This window comes from Nuphar pumila, chromosome 4, assembly GCF_984573655.1.
Source record: "Nuphar pumila chromosome 4, dmNupPumi1.hap1.1, whole genome shotgun sequence".
In the NCBI taxonomy this organism is placed as follows: domain Eukaryota; kingdom Viridiplantae; phylum Streptophyta; class Magnoliopsida; order Nymphaeales; family Nymphaeaceae; genus Nuphar; species Nuphar pumila.
Genome location: NC_143252.1, coordinates 145,416,098 through 145,436,892, shown reverse-complemented (window position 1 = coordinate 145,436,892; position 20,795 = coordinate 145,416,098). Strand labels below are relative to the sequence as shown.

At 38.1% G+C, this 20,795-nt stretch overlaps 1 protein-coding gene across 2 annotated transcripts in view; it reads left to right on the top strand.

Moving 5' to 3' along the window:
* Positions 1 to 17,222, top strand: part of LOC149841517 (translocon at the outer membrane of chloroplasts 64-like) — a 30,340-nt gene extending 13,118 nt beyond the window's left edge. Inside the window, exons 10-13 of one of the 2 annotated variants that reach the window (XM_090004829.1) lie at positions 55 to 182; positions 263 to 314; positions 1,224 to 1,293; positions 16,797 to 17,222. In XM_090004829.1, coding sequence (XP_089860955.1) covers positions 55 to 182; positions 263 to 314; positions 1,224 to 1,293; positions 16,797 to 16,876 — 330 coding nt within the window. In that variant the 3' untranslated portion in view covers positions 16,877 to 17,222. The remainder of the gene's footprint in view (positions 1 to 54; positions 183 to 262; positions 315 to 1,223; positions 1,294 to 16,796) is intronic. The other variant, XM_090004830.1, reaches the window with a different exon arrangement.
* The last annotated feature ends 3,573 nt before the right edge of the window (positions 17,223 to 20,795 follow it).

Below are 20,795 nucleotides of genomic sequence, written 5' to 3'. Positions count from 1 at the left end.
CTGCTAGTTTCACATTTTCATTGAACTGTTTTCTGCTATTATTGCCTTATGCAGGGGAATACTGCTTACAAAGAGAAGCAATGGCAGAAAGCTATCAGCTTCTATTCAGAAGCAGTTAAGCTCAATGGAAAGAATGCAACATACTACAGTAATAGGGCTGCCGCTTATTTGGAGTTGGGGAGGTATGATATTGCATCTGTTTCTCGGCATTAAAATAAATCTTGACTACATTTTCGCTTGACAGTTTTCTCTTTTCGTGTAGCTTTTTGCAAGCTGAAGCTGATTGTAGCACAGCCATCACCCTTGATAAAAAGGTGGGTGATTAATTAATCAAATATTTCTCTAGTTATGCATTGATGCCCATGAATTAAGATAAGGTTCGGGTTGCTCTGCTTGAATTTGTATGTTTGGAATTGATTGCATGAGATTTGGATTCTCTTTGTTTTTCCACCTGTGTACTATGTCTTGTTCCTGAATAGGTGGCTGAACAGGAAAAACATGACGGGCATGCACATACACCCACACACATACACAGGCGCATATTTGCAGTAGTGTTTATGCCAAAGTTGATGGAATAATATACCTCAAGGAAACTCACTAAGCTTGATCTTCATTTCTCAAGTTTGCTTGGTCGGGTTTAATCCAAAAGCATGACCAGAAGACTTCTATCCAAATTTGTTTCTGGCAGTAAGAGGCTTCAATTCAAAGCTCTAGGATTCAAAAATACTACCGGAAGCATAATGTTTTAGAAGCATTTTTTAGTTCATGTCTTCAACGTCACATTCTTTTTTATAGGGAAAACTTCTATGAGATGTAACCATGCTCTCCCACCTGTGTTATTTTACAACCAACGAGCACAATTTTAATAGTTATTATTATTAAATACTCATATTGTAGAAATATCTGTCAAATCAAACATTCCCGTAGACGTCGAGACTGTGGGAGAATTTTTAGCTCATGGCTCTTTTATGGGGCCATCTCCACTTTATCTTATAGTCTTCGATAGGCCAACACAGATCTTGGGAAGACAATTGAGGATATTAAACTGGAACTGTATTTGGTTTATACCTTGATCTTAGTCAAGGTTTCATCTTTTTCATAATTGGATTCATATGTTTGTAAATCTCTGCAGATTAAGCTTTTGTAAATTTCTGCAGCTTACTGTTGGTCGTGGAATGTAGTGAAAAGTCTCCTTGACTTCTTTTTTGCTTTGTTTTTTACAGAATGTGAAGGCCTATTTGAGAAGGGGAACTGCACGGGAGATGCTTGGTTATTATAAAGAATCCATTGAAGGTAATCTTGCATGCTAAAATTTTAAAACCATTTTTAAGCTTTGTAATAGACTTTATTAGCTATTTTGTTCAGTGTAAGTGCCAGATACTATGTCACATAGGTGCGGGTGGGTGTGGTGATGCGGCACTTTAAAAAAACTTGGGTGCGGGAGGGTATATATATATATATAATTTTTAACAGTTTAGGACTTGGAATCAGATCTGAGCCCAGATCTAGATCTGAATTAGTTGAAATCAGATCTGGACCCAGATTCAGATCTGATTTAATCAAATCAGACCTGAACCCAAACGCAGATCATTGAATGAGACCTGGGTCGTTTCATTCAGCCAGAGACATGAATGAGACCAGATCTGATTCATGTCAGTTTAGGACTTGGAATCAGATCTAAGCCCATATCTAGATCTGAGCCTAGATCTAGATCTGAATTAGTTGAAATCAGATATGGACCTAGATTCAGATCTGATTTAATCGAATCAGACCTGAACCCAAACCTAGATCATTGAATGAGACCTGGGTCCAAACTCAGGACTCGTTTCATTCAGCCAGAGACATGAATCAGGTCAGATCTGATTCTTGTGTCAAACCAAACCAACACCTGTCCCTGCAGAGCCAGGTGTTTGTGTTAAGCTATGTCACACGGACTCTTCTAACAGGGCACCGCACCCGCGTCGCACCTGCACCCAGGCGGGTGCGACACTTGGACACAACTTCCTTTGTGTTAGGTGAAGTCAACCACACTGAGGTCCATTTCTATCCAAAAATAGATTTAGTTAACCCTAATCAAGTTCATTTTTATCTATATTATCTATATAAATACATAAATGCACACAAATATACGTAGTGTTAACTTAAAACTGTTAAAAATTATATATATATATATATATATATATATATATATATATATATATATATATATATATTTTGTTGCAGCCCCGCACTCAAGTTTTTTTAAAGTGCCGCATCGTCGCATCCGCACCCGCATGTGACATAGGTGTTAAGTCAAACCAAAGAGATACCTGGCCCTGGTGGACCAGACTTTAGTAACAAAATGAGAGAGAGAGAGATCTAACCTAGGTGAGTTCGTCCGAGCCCCAGCCTAGGCCACCTGGGTTCCTTGAAACCCAGAGAGAGAGAGAGAGAGAGAGAGAGAGAGAGAGAGAGAGAGAGAGAGACCTTTGTGGGTTATGGCCGTGATCGCCGTCAGAAGAGGAGGGGTTAGGGAAGGCTGCCGTCATCGGAAGAGGAGGAGAGGAGGGGGATGGAGTTGTGCCCTAAACCCCTTCCCTCTTATTTTTTTGTCCAAAATGAACCCTGTCAGAGTTGACTGAGTCCAGATAGGACACATATAACCTTGGGTGCAGTTGACCACACCCAGGGTATAGTTGATCGCACGCGACGTAGGTGTGTTAATCGGTTGGCCGATGTAATGAAATGTAAGCCTTCAACAAGAGCACAAATGTTCACAACAAGTGTCTATTAAAGACACATTAACCACAACCCACAAAAGGGTACAAATGAGAAGGCTCAAGAGTAAAACAAATAATATTTATTTAATTCATATAAAATGCTTAAAAAGCATTGACATAATGAGAGGAGAATGACCCCTATTTATACACATGAGGAGGATGAAATGGGCTTTGAAGGAACTTAAATAGAGCCATTGGTGCTAGTCCAACGACTCTATCTATAGCCGTTGGACTAGCTCCAACGACTCTTAAACTAGTCAACAATGTGTTGACTAGTTTAAGCCTAGTTCAAAATGAACTAGACAAACTAAAAATAAAATAAAAATGAAAGAAAAAGAAAATATATAAATATACATGTATTATATATATGTATATAATACACATATACATTGGTATGTACACATAGTATATATATTACATATATATCATATGTATAACTATATAAATATATACCCCCTCTCAAACTTACGGTACAATAATCAAAAGTTTGTCTAAGAGGAAATGAAATCTTAGAGCGGCGAGAGGTTTGGTGAAGAAATTTGCTAATTGGTATTTTGATGTAACATAAGGCAGATCAATAGTTTCATGTAGATACTCCTCTATGACGTAGTGACAATCCATTTCGATATGCTTGGTACGTTCATGAAATGTTCAGTTGTTGGCTATGTAAATCGCATTTTCGTTGTCACATCACATGCGTGATGCTTTTGTCACTTCAACTCCCATGTCGGCCAACATTCTTCTAAGCTAGACTACCTTCATGTTGTGGTTGCCATAGTTTGCTAGTCAGTTTTTGTTGACGAAAGAGAGATCTTCTCCTGCTTCTTGTACCACCACAAAATCAAGAATTCATTTAAAAGAACACAAAAACAGTGGTTGAGTGCCTGTTATTGGGGTCACATTCCTAGTTAACATCAGTATAAGCAATTAAATCTAATGAAGATGGAGCAGACAAGAGGTCTCGAGAAAGGGAAGACTTAATGTATTTAATAATACACAAAATTGCTCCCATGTGAACAAAAGTGATAGCGTGCTGGAATTGACCAACTGTGTGTACATCGTGTGCTATATCAGGTCCAGTAATTGAGAGGTAAGAGAGTGCTCAAATAAGCTCTTTGTAAGGAGTGAGATATTTAAGAGGCTCTTCATTATCAATTCACATTTTAGGGTTACAACTTCAGGAGTATCAACTCTTTTATCAACTGTGATTTCAGACCTGGAGACTATCAAAAGAAAATTTAGATTGAGATAATAAATACCCTCTAGAGGAATAAGCAACTTCGATTCCTAAAAATATCTAAATAAACACATATCAGTCTTTAAGAAGCTTTCTAATATTTTCAACTCCCTGTTTGTGTCCTCCGATAATGATCATGTCATCCACATAAAGGAGAAAAATACTAATACCTATATCAAAATTTTTAACAAATAAAGCAGTGTCAGTCAAACAAGTTATGAATCCAATATCGAGCATAACATGGCTAAACCTGTCATACCTAGCTTTTGGTGCCTCTTTAAAACCATAAAGAATTTTATCTAAACAAAGAGCTTTACCCTCAGAGATACTTATACCAGGTGGTGCCTTCGTATATACTTCTTCAACTAAGTTTCCATTAAGAAAAGTATTTTTGACATCCATTTGAAATATAAGTCATTTTCTAACGGAGGCTAAGGCTATTAAGGTCCTAACTGTGGTCATCTGACAACTGATGCAAATATTTCTTCGTAATCTATGCCATACTCTTGAGAATATTTCTTGGTAACTAATCTGGCTTTATATCTTTTAAGAGCTCCATCACTCTTAGTTTTAACCTTATATACTCACAACTTATAAGTTTTTTTTCTTGTGGAATGTCTTGAATAGTCAAGTGTTAACCTTTCTAAGGCTTTTAATTATGTTCTCATGGCTTTTACCCATTCAACATGTTCTTTGGCTTCAGCATGGGTTGAAGGTTCTAGATACGAGTGTATTAATGCAATGAATGCCTTATAGTTGAAAGCAAAAGATTCGTAGGAAACAAATTTACCGGGAGGTTTAGAGATTCTAGATGACCTTCTGGTTTGTACTTTCAAATATTTTTTTAGTGCACATGGAAGATTGGGATCCTTACGCCTGGAGTATTGCAAACAATTGGTGTCCCTTGATATTTTGGAGGCCCTTGAATTTGTGTCCTGTACACAAAAAGAAAGAATAAAGAATAGCAAAAAGGGAAGCAAATAGGGCACTTCTAACCTGTTGGGACGTCCCTTCTTTTATATTAGAAAACATATCACTATTTACAAACATGTCCTTAATGAATAAAATACAAAGTTGGACCAAAATGCCCTTAAGTTATAAACATATATACATTCCAACACGCCTCCTCAAACCGTACATGGGTCTTTAACAATCATGGACAATTTGGACTTTAGAAACCAATGTCTCATGATAGATAAAGGTGTGGTGAACAAATCTGCAACTTAATCTTCTGTGCGGACAAAAATTGGTTGTAGTTCTCAACTTTCAACCTTTTCTCGCACAAAATGTTAATCTATCTCAACATGTTTCATCTTACCATGTTCTACGCGATTAATAGCAATGGATACTGCACTACGATTGTCACAAAATAGAAGTGATTGAGATTCTTTCTCATGAAGAGCAGTTAATAGATGTCTCATCCAGAGAATCTCTGCTGTAACAGATGCCATTGCTCTATACTCTGCATCTGTACTAGATCTCGCTACAGTCTTTTTCTTTCGGCTTGACCACGATACTAAGTGTGGACCTAGGAAAACAACATATCCTGTTACTTGATCTCCTGGTTGATATACCACTTGCCTAATCTGCATCTAAATATGCAAGAACTACCAATTTCATGTTCACATATTTACCTGTATCATGTTTTTTATACACAAGACCATCTCCAATGGTAACTTTAATACATTTGAGCACTCTTTTGGCTGCCTTCATGTGGCTAACTTTAGGAGCATGCATATATTGAGAAACCTGATTGACAACAAAGATCAAATCTGGTCTAGTGAATGTAAGATACTGTAAAGCTCCAACTAGACTTCTAAACTTTTTAGGTTCTGACAGTAACTCGTCCCCATCAACATCATGATATAGCTTTACATTTATTGTTGTAGGTGTTTAAACTGGTTTGCTATCAATCATGCCAAAACGAGTAAGCACGTCAAAGGCATACTTACGTTGTGTGAGGACTAAACGATCAGGTTGTTGATCAACCTCGATGCCGAGAAAATACCTTAGAGTGCCCAAATCTTTCATGAAGAATTTTTGTGTAAGCATGTTCTTCAACTTCAGTATCCTTGATGGGTCACTTCCCGTGATAACAATATCATCTACATAGACCAGGACAATGGTGATGTGCAGGCCATCATGATGAGTAAAAAGTGAATAATTACACTGACTTCTGACAAAGCTCATAGAGCGAACTGCATTGCTGAAAGTTTCAAACCATGCATGTGACGCTTAATTTAGCCCATAAATAACTTTCTTTAATCGAAGAACTATGCCACATGGGTGTGGGTGCGGGGATTCGGCACTTCCAAAAAACTCAGGTGTGGGGGTGCGGCAGGGGCCAAAATGTAAAATATATATATATATATATATATATATACCGTAGGTTCCCCCGGTGCGGGTCGGGGCCCAGTTATCGACCCAGCCTGCTGCGTTCTGTTGACTGTCATGATTCAATCATGTCTGAAATTCCCTGGTCTTCACGAAAAAAAATATTAGCAAAGGTTTGATGTGGTTTGTTGGAGAGAGTCTTTACGAGGCCTACGACTCCACTGCCACGCCACTGCCTAGGGTTCTTCAAATTTTATTTTATATACAGATGACAACTAAAAGAAATTTATTGGATTTGGCATGTGGAAAAAAGAGGTCTACACAAGGCTACGACATCTCGTCAGGAGAAAAGTGAATACTAATAGCCACCAAGGCTACCACCATCATTATCATTTATTATGGAGAGAGAAAATCCTTGACGAAGAACGATCTGGATCGTTGAAGCCTTGAAGGATAAAGACTTCAAAAGGCTCTTGAATTTTGGTTTTAATTTTTGAGGAAGATGGATCATCATTTCCAAGATAACAATGTGTTTTCCAACGCTACGAATTAATTGTTTGGAGGCAGTAATAGCATGGGAGTCTGGGATGCCAACAAAGCTCATGAGATGTTGTGGACACAAGTGCCCCTTTATAAAACAAGAGCAACATCAAGCAACTGTCAGCAGATTTTTTTTTTTTAAATTCCGCAGCCCATTTCGTAGGGTAATTTTTTTTTAAAAAAAATCCAAAAAAATGGACCGAAATGACCCTGGGTGCGGTCAACGCACCTAGGATCGGGTTGACCGCACCCGGTGCCGCACCCGCACCCGAACCTGCGTCGAGTCGTGTCGACGCGGGTGCGGCACCCTGCTAGCCGAATCTCTGTGACATAGTCGAAGAATCATGCTTTAGACATATGATTCTAGATACCCTGGTGGATGATCCATGTATACTTCCTCTTGCAAATGCCCATGGAGAAATGCATTCTTTACATCCATTTGGCTAAGACTTGATCCATATGTTGTTGCCAATGATAACGCAACTCGTATAGTACCCATTCTGACAACGGGACTAAAAATTTCATCAAAGTCCATTTCATGCTCTTGAGTGTAGCCTTTTGCCACCAACCTGGCTTTATATCTTTCAATGCTCTCATTTGCTTTATATTTAATTTTGTATACCCATCGACACCCCCACAACATTTTTATCCTTGGGTCTTGGGACAACTTCCCAAATATCACATTCACGTAGGACATAGATTTCTTTATTCATGGCTTCAACCCATTTAGTGTCTATACTAGCTTCACTATAGAATTTGGGTTCTCAATTAACATCCATGGAAGAGGCAAAAATTTGAAATCAGTTGAAAAGGTCTCATAACTAACCCATCTCTTAATAGGATGTCGAATTCTGGTCGATCTTCTAACTTCACCTGCTTGAGCTGTTTCTGCGACTCCTTCAACAATGTCATTTTTGGACTGCACTGTGGGTTGCACTGTTCAGATGGCTTGTTAACTATTTTCATGATATGTTGGTTGTACCTCTGGTTGCTTGCACCTATGATAAATCTGATCATAATACTGGAAGCTAGAAGATTTTGCTAGAATCTCCATTTATGCGTCACTATTCACAACATCTTCATCAGAAGTGTTTTGGAAAACTGCTTGTTCTTCATTTGCCTGATGAATTGTTTGATTCATAACATGCTGGTCACGTTCAGTACCCAGCCAGAAGGTAGAGAGGGCAGCGGCTTTATCAATTTCATGATTGTGACCATCAAACTCTAACTCATGAAACGTGACATGCCTGGATATCATCAATTTTCCTGTAGCCAAGTTGTAAGAGTGATACCCTTTGTATTCATCATCATAGCCAACAAAGTTGCAAACATGCACCTTTAGAGAAAACTTGTTACGGGAACTATTGATATGAACAAAATGTAATGAACTGCCAAATTAGTGAAGCAAAATCTTCAAGAGCAAAACACGCACATACACAAGTAGCCACTAATGTGCAAAAATACAACACACCACAAAAGTGGTAAAAACACACAAAATAAAGTGAAAAAATATATTTCACTCAAGAGGGCTTCAAAGAAGCTTACATACAATGGGGGAGAACCCTTTTATTTATTGGCACAAGAAGAGGACCCTTGGAAGGGCTCTTAAGGGACGTTGGAGCCCTTCCAACGGTCACAAATGTGACTGTTGGAGGCTCCAACGTCCCTTAATGGGGGCTTTTCCAAGGAAAAAGGAAAAAGAAAAAAGGAAAAAGAAAAGAAAAAGAAAAGGAAAAAGGAAAAGGGAAAAAAGAAAGGGAAAAATATACATGGCATGAAATGGTAAAAAGACTATTTTACCCTTAAGGAAATATATAAATATATATATTTATACATGTAGATAGACACATAGACATATATATATATATATATATATGTACAATCATATTTTAATACAAAACACCTACTGCCAAAGGTCCTTAGGATGGAATAATCAGGATGCTGACCATAAAGCATAAAATATGGTGTGTTTCCTCCAAGGGAAGTAAGAGGCATACAATTTATTAAAAACACTACTATGTGATATGCTTCTGTCCATAGATCTAATCTAATCTTGGACTCAGTAATCAGAGTGAGTTGTCTCTGATATATGCCTGTTCTTTCTCTCAGCAACCCTGTTGAGAGATTCTTGGGTAAGAAAGCTCGCACTTTATTCCGTTCTCACTAAGGTAATTAGAAAAAGTCACAGAGACATACTCACCACCACCATCACTACATAAACGAAGAATTTTGCGAGAAAATTGATTTTCAACAAGAACTTTGAATTTTTGGAAAGTAGACACCACCTTGTCTTTAGATTTCAGGAAATAGATTCAGTTGTATCTCGTGAAATCATTAACAAAAATAACATATTACTTTGATTTAGACAAAGATAAAATTGGGGCTGGCTCCACACATCAGAATGAATCAATTTCAAAGGAAATAAAGCTCTTTTATTAGAATTTTCGAAAGAGAGTTCATGACTCTTACAGACTCGACAATGAGAACAAGATGTAGACATAACTGGGGTCTTATCATTTATGGTAATCAGACCTTTATTACATAGAATTTCAAGAAACCTTGAATTGCAATGACCAAGACACTTGTGCCACAATTTGACATCTTTATTAACACTAATGACTTCAGAAACAAGAACTTGAGGACGACTAACAAGAGCTTCATCTATGACATATAATCCTTCGCAACGCTTCCCTTCAATGAGGCTCCGCTTCGTGTGAATATCCTTCACAGAAACAGATGAAGAAGAGAAGAAAATGTGAGAATCTGTCACATGGGTGCGGGGGTGCGGCAAATTTTTTTATATATATATATATATAGAGAGAAGGGGGGTCCGGGGGTTCCCCTTGGCGCGGGTCCCGCTGCGCAGTCAACGGGCGAGGGTCTAGGGGGTCAGCCCCCCCCCCCCCAAGAATTTTTTTATAAAAATTCCGCAGCCCATTTCATAGGGCAAATTTTAAAAAAAATCCAAAAATGACCCTGGGTGCGTTGACCGCACTGGGTGCCGCACCTGCGTCACGTCACGTCGATGTGGGTGCGGCACCTGTCTGGCTGAATCCCTATGACATAGGTGAGAATTAGTTTGATCAACAAGTTGAGAAACTGTCACGAGACATCATATTCAAAAAATGAGTGTAGCTGAGATGCGTATGCTTAGATGGATGTGTGGAAATACAATAAAAGATAAGATTCGAAACGAGGAGATACGTAAGAAGGTAGGCGTTGCATCCATTGAAAATAAGATGAGAGAGAATCGTTTACGGTGGTTTGGACATATTCGGCGAAGGCCTAATGATGCTTCAGTTAGAAGGATGGAGAAATGGGAAAATATATTAATTTAAAGAGGTCGGGGTAGGCCTAAGAAGACTTGGATGGAGATGATAGAAAATGATATGAATGCTTTGAACCTCACCGAGGACGTGGCATTGGATAGAAATGATTGGAGGAGAAGGATTCACGTGGAAGACCCAGAATGATTTTCTTTTTTGGTTCATATCGCCGACCCCAATTGTTTTGGGATGAAGGCGTAGTTGTTGTTGTTGTTGTAACAAGTTGAGAAACTAAAATAAGATTATGCTTAATGCTTGGAACAAAAAAGGTGTTAGGAAGATAAATGAAACTCCAAGATGTAAGAATGATGGCAGTGCCTATGTTAGTAATGGAGTGAGTTTTCCCATCTCCTATGACTATTCTATCATTACTGTGATAATGAATAAGGTTTGTGAGGTTACCTGAATTGCCTGTGACATGATGTGTAACATGGGAATCAATAAACCATGTATTGTTGGAGGAAGAAGGCTGAGGAGGAGTTGGCGCCATCCATGATTGTTGATTGAAATTCATAGGCAATTGCGGAATAGTAGGAACACCTCCATATGTGTGGGTCTTTTGCTGCACCCCCATTTGATTGAAAGGACTCAAGGCATCCACATCCTGATTTTGATGTTGTATGACAGAAGTAGACGATCCAGCTGAAGTAGGATATCCTGGATTAAAACCTGCATTGAATGCACCTGGGCGAGGAGCTCTGGGATTTCCAACATTGCTGCCAGGGGGAGAAAACTGCCTAAAATGTGTTGGATAAGTCACAATAGGTGGTTGATATGTAGGAACAATCTTCCAATAACAATTGGAACTGACATATCCAGGCTTCCCAGACAGTTAACATTTTGTCCCCGACCTCCATTAGGCTGATTCATGTTAGGCAGAATACCAGCTCCCCTAGGGTCAAGGGAACTACGACCACGTCCACGACCACATGATGAATTAGTCACAACAAGAACTTCATGCTGAGGAGACGAATCTTCCTTTTTGGAGGAAATATTGAAGGTAGACTCAAATTCAAGCAGTTTGGTTCTCAATTGGTCAAAAGTCCCTTTTTTCTCTCTGCCGATGTAATTTGCAATGAAAAGATTATATTCCTCTCCTAAACCTTAAAGAGTTTGAGTAATCACATCATCTTCTGGTAGAGGACTTCCAATGACAGCTAACTGATTTAAGATCAACAATGTGCTTCACTTTATTAAGTAAATCAACAACGTTCCCATTTCCTCTTTTTAAGGCACCAAAATCTGATTTAAGATAATAGATATTAGGAAGAGATATCCGTTCATACCATTTGTGCAGAAGATCCCATAACTCATATGCTGTCACACCAGTGGGAGTGTGAAGAAGAACATGCTTGGATAACGTTGCCATAATGAACACAACAATTAACTGATCATTCTTGAACCATGGTGTGTACTCTGGATATCTGACAAAAACCATTGCATCTTTCACATTCCATCCCCTTGTGATTTAGGCACAAATTCTGGCTGGGTTAGTTTGGATCCATCGAGATGACCCATAAAATCAAGACTGCATATGAAAGGAATAATCTCTTTTTTCCATGTGATAAAGTTGGTTTCATCCAACTTTTCACCTACAAGTTGCGGAAGAAAAGAAGAGGAAATAGAAGCAGAGAGATTCATGAAGAAGAACAGAACCAGAGTTGCCATCGAGGAAACGTGAGCGGGAAGCGATTCGAAACGCGTAAGCGAGGCACTTTTAAAATTTTAGGAAGCAGGAAGCGTGGGACGACTTAGAAGCGACCTAGGAAGCGAACCGGAAGTGACCTAGGAAGGGGGAAGTGAAAAAAGAGAAAATAAATTAAAACAAAAAAAAGAACAAAAAAAAGGGAGAAGCGAGCTTCCCCTAAATGGGAAGTGCACTTCCCAGTTTTTTTGTGCGCTTCTCAGAATGTTTCGAAAGCACGACGTTTCGTGCTTCCGAAACGCTCTTCGGGGAAGTGCGCTTCCCCACTCTCTAGGGCGCTTCCGATAACTCTGAACAGAACACAAAGATAGATAAATGGCAGAACAAATTTAATGAAGTAAAGCAATCAGATCAGAATCAGTAACTGCTAGTTGATATCCCTGACGTCATCCAATGATGTGAACACATGCTTCGAAATAGTTACACAGTTTTTTTTCGGGGGGGGGGGGGGGCTGATAAGCTAAACGTTAGCAGGGAGCAGGCAAATCTGACAAGTCTGAATGCACAAACGATTGAAGGATTTGAAAAAACTTGGATATTTAGAGGGAATAGACTATTTATGAAAGCAATAAGAAAGAATCTATAAAACAGGCAAAATATTGAATATAGACCTTGAGATAGACTTTGGGAACGACCCAACAAATCTGATCTGTGCAAACTGACAGAATAGATCCTCTTATGGTCAAGAAAAAGGAATTTGATTGAAATAGAATAAGTTAATGACCAAAAGGAATATAAAATAACGTGGATTTAAAGAAATCGCAGATCTGGATTGATTTCTGCGTGAAACAACAGATCTGACTTGGGTCGATCTGCTGTTTAGAGCTGATCGGATCTGACCCAAAATAGATCAGATCTGATGCAGAGAGAGAATGGACTCAATCGATGAACGAATAAAGGAAAAGAAGAAAAAATGACAGAAAAATGGAAAAAACTGATTTGAATATAGAAAGAGATGAGAGAAGGAATATATAGTTTGATCTACTGGACTTACCGGTGAACCCGCTCTGATACCGTGATATTTTGGAGGCCCTTGAATTTGTGTCCTGCACACAAGAAGAAAGAAGAAAAAAAAAAGCAAAAAGGGAAGCAAAAGGGCATGCCTAACCTGTTGGGACGTCCCTTCTTTTATATTAGAAAACATATCACTATTTACAAACATGCCCTTAATGAATAAAATACAAAGCTGGACCAAAATGCCCTTAAGTTACAAATATATATACGTTCCAACATCCCTATGGGTTTGCTCTTCATTAATTACATTATCATGATTATGTTCTCTATTTATGACATCTTGACTATCATGATAGTCACAACTGTCACTATCATGCTTTGAAGTCAAATCTAACATAAAAGAATATTCGGTTACTTAACCTTTTCGAAATAAAAAAAACTTTCCTTTTCCAAGGATACATTTTTTGAAACATACAATTTTTTATTTTGAAAGTCAAAACACTTGTAGCCTTTGTTGATTATCTGCATAACCTAAGAAGACACAAGGAAATGACACGAGGAAAGAGTTTATCATTCTTATTAGTGAAAACAAAACATTTGCATAAGAAAACTCTTAATTTGGAGATAGGTAGCAGTTAAGGCCGCTTCAACCCAAAACTCTTTTGATACTTGGTTTGCTATTAATAAGGTCCTAATAGTTTCCATAACGTGTCCATGTTTTGTTCGGTCAAACCATTTTGTTGTGGTGTATGAAAACAATATCTTTGATGTGTGCATGTCAACGGAGATAATCCTTAAATTCTTTTGATAAAAATTCTCCTGAATCGGTACAAAAAATTAAAATATAATTTTGAAACTTATTTGTAACCATTTTTGTGAAAAGTTTAAAAAATATAAGAAAACCTTAGATTTATGTTTAAGGAAGTAAATCAAATATGCCTAGCGAAATCGTCAACAAAAAATACATATTATGTGTATTCGCCTTTTGATATGATCAGTGCCGGACCCCAAACATCAGAATGTATTAACTCAAGTGGCTTAGAGGAAAAAAAAGTTCTATCATGAAATGGTAATCTCTTCATTTCACCAAGAATACAATCTTTATATGTAAAATTTTTAGAATTACAAAATTTTTCTAAACATGGAAAATGTTGGATTTTGGATATATGAGGATGACCAAGTCTTTTGTGTCATAGATCCAAATCCAATTTCTAAATACTATAACAAAAAGTATTTTTTAGTAATTCTAAAAAATTCATGCAGTAAAGAAGGCTCTATGGCCTTCCCCAATAAGCTTCCTTGACCGACGATCTTGTACCCAACAACCATCAGAAAAGGAGATGTTACATTCATAATTAGATATTTGAGAGACGGATAAGAGATTTAAATTTAACTTGAGAATATATTTAACTTTTGTGATAAAATATATTTTGGAGTTTTGAAAATTTTTGAAATTCCTTTTATTTCAAGAGATGTACCATTGGCTTTGAAAACATTTGTCAGAGTTGAGTTTTTATGACATTCGGACAAAATATTATTATTTGAGGTCATGAAAAGAAGCACCAGAGTTAAGAAGCCAAGGAGATTTACCGATATCGAAAAATGATGAAACTGTGGCTCTGATTGAGGCTTCGGTTACAGAAGATGCCCCTTTGAAAAAAGGTTGAAGTATTTTCATTTGTTACGCCATAGATACAGATGCATCTTGATCGCTTTAGTCTATGACTCTTGTGATGAGCCAACTAAAGCTATTTTCTTTGCATCTTTTCTCTTTAATTTGGGGTATTGAGGCTTATAATGTTTGGGTTCATGGCAAGGGTGACAAATCACTTTCTTTTTGTTATAATCATTGTCTTATCTTTCGAAATGAGGAGGTCTATAAGTATGCATATAATTTTCCCGTCTAGATATGGTTAGAACAAAGTTAACTTCATTCTATGAATTGTGGTTTTTTAGTCTATTATTCTCCATAGTCAATTCTTCAATAGTGTCAACAATAGAGAAAATTTTTCCTCCATGTATAAGGGCAGATTTGGTGGTTTTAAATTTCAGCTTCAAACCATTCACAAATTGGTAAAAGTGTTACATATCAGGTTGTTTTTTGCGAAACTCGATGTCTTCGGGACAATGTCACTTTGGCTCAAAAAAAGTCAACTTTTCTCAAAGTTTGGACAACTCATTATAGTATTCTCTAATACTCTTGTCACTTTGGGTCATAGTTCGCACATTGTCTTGTAGATTGCATACATGTGCAATATCTTTAGGAAATACACATTTTTAAGGTATTTTCAAGCCTTATTGGCATGCTCAAATTTTGCAAGACTAGAACATTTTTTGATATCTACGCTATTAATTAGTAAAGGCATGATTTTGGCATGCTTCATCCTCCATTCTTTCCATTTGTTCTCATATGTGGCTAATGCCTTAGTCTTTCCTCCTTCCATGAGAGGTACCTTTTTCTTGTTTTCTATTTTTGTGAGGATTAGTTTTGGTTTCGAATCAGAATCATCTATTAACCCCCACAACCCCTTTCTCCAAATATGATGCTTTATAATTGAATCCCACGTTACATAATTGATATCATTTAGTTTTATGGGGATGATGGTGACTTTATCATTGTCATTCATTCTTACATGGGTGAGAGAGAAAAAAAAATGAGAAAGAAAAGAAGAAAGAAGAGAGAAATATATATATATATATATATATATATATATATAGAGAGAGAGAGAGAGAGAGAGAGAGACATATATAAGGGCTGACGTCAATATGGATCTGGACATGGTTAAGAAACCATTGGCTAAGACCTATATATATATAGGGGCTGACATCAATATGGATTTGGACATGGGTCATGGGTCTTTCAGCCAAGACCTATAGTCCATCCATAATAAGGTACTTTAGCCTTTAAAATGAATACAAATTTAAAACTTTATAATAAAGAAAGCATATATATATATATATATATTTTATGTTTTTTAAAGAAGATAGAATAGGAATAAATTTAAGGAAATAGAACTCTTTCCTAATTGAGAGGGGCATCACTTCCTAGTGGAGTCCCTCTCATGTTATAAAACTGAAAGAACAAGAGCACAATCATGGTTCTACGATCTTTGAGTTGAGTCAATGATCACTTGAGCCAACGAACCATTCCTTTCTTCAACTACGTTAGTACAAGATTACTTGTATCACCGAAAAGCAGAAGAGTCAACTTCTTGCTTCAATGGCATGGAAGTAGAGGCAACAACTCTCCAAAGATCCAAGAGCTACCAAGCTATGATACCATGTAATGAAATGTAAGCCTTCAACAAGAGCACAAATGTTCACATGTATCTATTAAAGACACATTAACCACAACCCACAAAAGGGCACAAATGAGAAGGCTCAAGAGTAAAATAAATAATCTTTATTTAATTCACATAAATTTTTTAAAAAACATTTATACAATGAGAGGGGAATGACCCCTATTTATACACATGAGAGGGAGGAAAAAATGGGCTTTGAAGGGATTCAAATAGAGTCTAGCTAGTCCAATGGCTCTATTTGTAGCCGTTGGACTCCCAACGGCTACTAGTTTAAGTCTAGTTCAAAATAAACTAGACAAACTAAAAAGAAAAAAAGAAAGAAAATATATATATATATATATTATATATATAGATGTATATAATACGTGTATATACATTGGTATGTACACATAATACATATTACATATATATCATATGTATAACTATATATATACATTTTTTAACAGCCGAGTCCCTGTGACAGGCCAGATACTGTAGTGGCTCCTGTATATCATCAAAATTCCATAAATTTTCTGCTTTTGATTGGCCGTGTCGGAGTCAATTCATACACACTGCTATCCGTTTTTATAGTTTCCTCCTCTGCTGATGATACACCTAAAAAGCATTATGGTTCAATATATTTCTTTCATTGTTTTGCAGATTTTAGACATGCACTTGTTCTTGAACCCACAAATAAGACTGCACAACTTGCTGTCAATAGATTGAAGAAATTATTTTAGTGCCACCAACAATAAACTTTCAGGGTTTCGATAGCCCACATATTTTTTCTTGGGGATTCCAGGACTAGCGTTCTACTCTTGATGGGGGGGCGAGGGCTGGATTGCTGAGAGGTTCAATCCTTAAATCTATCATTGCTTGTGCAGCACTGAGGGATGTATGAAGATTGTACAAATTGGCTCCCACCGATACTTGATTTGCATTCAGCAATCAGGGAAGTTCAGTTTTGTCATTTTCTCCATATTCAAGTCAAAAGTGGTCTTCCGGCTTTCATTGTTGTATTTAACTGAGGCTTACGAATTCTTCTCACGGTAGTTATTTTTGTAAGTTTATTTAGTGCACCAGACATATTGGTTGATTCCTTTTGACTGTGGCTTTCTCAATGCTGTGCAGTTTCATTCAAGCTACAAATTTGTGTCTATTACGTTCACTTCCAGAAACTAGATTTCGTAGTTCTCTTTTATTTCTGTGGAGGAAACTGATTCGATTCTATAATAAGACTGGCACAAACTTAGCTGGTATGTTCTTCAATCTATGGTACAAACATGAAGCTTAAGTGAAACCACTGTTGTCATCATACTTGGCTTATCAGGGAAAACTGGGTCAAGAGTTCTAGAAATCATGGGAAAGAGTTTGCACTTAGGGCATGTTCGGATGCACCTACTTATCCTGAAAAACTGGGTAAACTGAGCTTCTGTGTTATGCCGGCTGAGAATTTCTGACTACTGCATAATGCTATTCCTCAGTTCTGTGGGGAATCAATCTGTGGAAAATGGGTCATTCTTTCCAAGGAAATGATTTGGTAGACATTAAACTGCCATGATAGGTCCCTTTCAGATTCTTTACAACTTGCGTCTCTTTTTGGGCAATAAAATAGGATGGCCAAGAAAGTAGTGTATTTTTTAGTTCTTTTGGATACTTCTCCCCTATGTGTCACATGTTTGAGTAACGATGACATGAGGTCAACCTCATTCGACTTGGATGGGGCCGTGATTTAGGCAATGCCTGTTTTTTCATGATATTTTCAATGGCTCTATGGGGGCGAGCAGTCGTGTATGGTTGGTAGCTCGCTCCTGGCGGCCACCTTGTTTAGTCAAGAAACTATAGATTACCCTTAGGTCATTCGTGGCCACATCTGAGCTGAGAAAAGCTTGACTTTCCAAACATAAATCCGATATCAACCTCGTTAATATGCTAGAAGATAAAAATAATTTCTAGATGTAAACCCCTGCAATGAGAATGGCCGAAAACACCCTAGAAAACGACTGGTAAATTTTTGAGCTAAATTTTGATTTGAATGAAACAGAGTGCATGTATTAGGCATTCTAAAGAATTTAGAGTTTGCTGGATGGTTAGGTCACACTTTCTGAGCTTCCAAGCTCATGGGGGTTATCCCCAGCTTGCATTTAGAACCGCACCTATCCCACACAACAACTAGGCATGGTTCACCAAATGAGAAGCTAACAGTACCAGAATGCTATCCACTCACCCCTATCTTCATACCTTAATAAGATACCTTCTGTGAGATTTCTTTTTTGCAGGTTTTCGTCAAATCTTTTTTGAAGAGGAACCGTTGCTGAGAACCAAGTTACTTAATGGGCCTGCCCTCCTGTGAGGTAAACCTCGGGTGGGGTCCACGATTACCCTGATCTTACCTGGCCCACCTGTAAAAGCTATGGGCACATCGGTGCACCAGCGAAGCTTGATCCAGTGTCTTCATCTCAACACTTCCATGCACACCCTGCTGGTAGGGATGCCAACTGTTAAGATTTTGTGTCAGAAAATCCATTGGATAGTCTGATCGGATCGGATCTGGGACAGCCAAAATTTGCAAAAGCTCCATCCTTAATCTGACTCCATTGCGGTGGTTTTCATCAAATCTGATCCGGTAGATGTGATCTTTGTGCTTCATTTGATAAAGTTTAGCATTTTAATCACTGGTATCTGACCTGTGTACAGGATTTGTCAGTGACTCAAGAATAAAAAACACTTAAATTTTGATAATTCAAAAATTATTATTATTTTTGTTAAATTATACAATCTGAGGATTGATTCCTATCAAATAAACTTGCTGAATTCATCGAGAGCAGATCAAGTGACCTGCCAAAAGTGATTTGGCATCCTCACCGTCCACAATGTACACAAGGACCATGAGGTGAAGCAATGGACGGTGAAGATGTCTGACTCACTTTCTTAAAGTGATTTGACAGATCACCTGATCTGCTCTCGATTTCATCTGCGGTTTCAGATTTAATGAAAACAACTTGCAACAAAGGGATCTCACGAGGGGTACAACATTAAGATATGAAGATGTGGATGAGTGGATCCTGTTTCGTGGGCTACCTGCTGCCTGTGCGCACATGGGCCGTCCCTGTGTAGGTCAGGTTTGTCTGCAGTGTTGGTTAGTGCAGCAGCAGGTGTTCCGAAAGCTTTCTAGCAAAATGCGATACTGTTTTGTAATATCTTGTGGTGGCCATGCACACAGAAGATCTCACCAGCATGAATGTACTCAATAAAAGATCAACTGCCAAATCAAGCTTTACGATGTATCTGGGTGCCGGGATGTACTTAACCACTAGATCACAGCGATCGATGGTCCACTCGTATCGGCAGGTCCTATCATTCATTGGTGGGCGCACCTAATTACAGAGCACCACATGGGTCCCACCATTGTCATAAATATAATCTTCTGGTGATTGGTCCAGGAAGAATGGAATCACAAGCATATGAACTCACAGAGACACACAAGGGCCTTGATGTCCCTTTCTTGCAAAGATAGGGTGGACCTAGCGCATTTATGAATGATGGAGGTCCAGGGGGATTAACATCACCAAAAAAAAAAAAAAGAGAAGAAAGAGAAAAGAGAAAGCAAAATTCCTACCCCTCTCATTTTGTTGATAAAATTTGCAGAAGGCTATTGAAAGTCCAATGGTGAGGAGCATTTATGAGTTAGCAAAGATGTGACTCCTTGTCCCTAGGGTTGGTTTTTGACTCACTATAGCATACATGGTAAGAAGTTCACACATCGTGAAAACAACCTGCAGATCAACCAGGATTCCTTGTTTGACTTGCATTTGGATCATGGGTGGCCACGCTATAGGGAAAAGCTTGAATACACCCAAAGGTGCAAACCTTTTCCTACAGGTAAAATAATAAAATTACCAATAGCTAACTTTACCCAGATGTGGACTTTATGGTCAGGAATGACTTCAGTTCCTTCTTTATTCTTTATTTTTGCCATTTTTTGATAACAGGGACTCAGGGAGAAACAACTGCTTTGGTTTGGACATCTTATTAGGGGTAAAATTGTTCTATGTTGATGTGACCCTTGTTTGTGTGTCCACAGTATGAAACTCCACAAGAAATTTCACCCCTACCCAGAGACCTATCGGTGTTGGTTATGCCTGCCGTGCTTATGATCGCTGTCTCAGCGGTGTAGACCCGTGACGCACCCTCTCACCCCAAGGAGTAGCGTTGCTTAGTCATAATGCAAAAGGTGATGCCTGTGAGAATATAATCTTGACATCCAGCGTAGCAGGCTAGGACCCCTCCCACTGTGCCAAACCCCTTGGGGCATTGCTGCAGTTTACGCCCTAAGCATTGAACTCTTGACGTCCTATAATTTGAATGCCTTAAACACAACCCACCTAACCAGGTGTGCGGAGCCTTTGTAGACAGAAAATGACCGTTACCCATACAGGACCAGCTCTTCATTTTCCTTGGGTGGTTGAAGGGCTCCCACAAGCTAATCTATAAATTAGTTTTGGAATACAAAATAAATGTTCTCTTTGACCAACCTATTCGCCGCACCTAAAGGCGCTATTGCTTATTCTTATTTTTTTAATGGGAGCGCACAATGATAAACGTGGAGCCTTATAGTCTACAATTAATTTCATGATTAGACAAAGTCAGTAATGATAA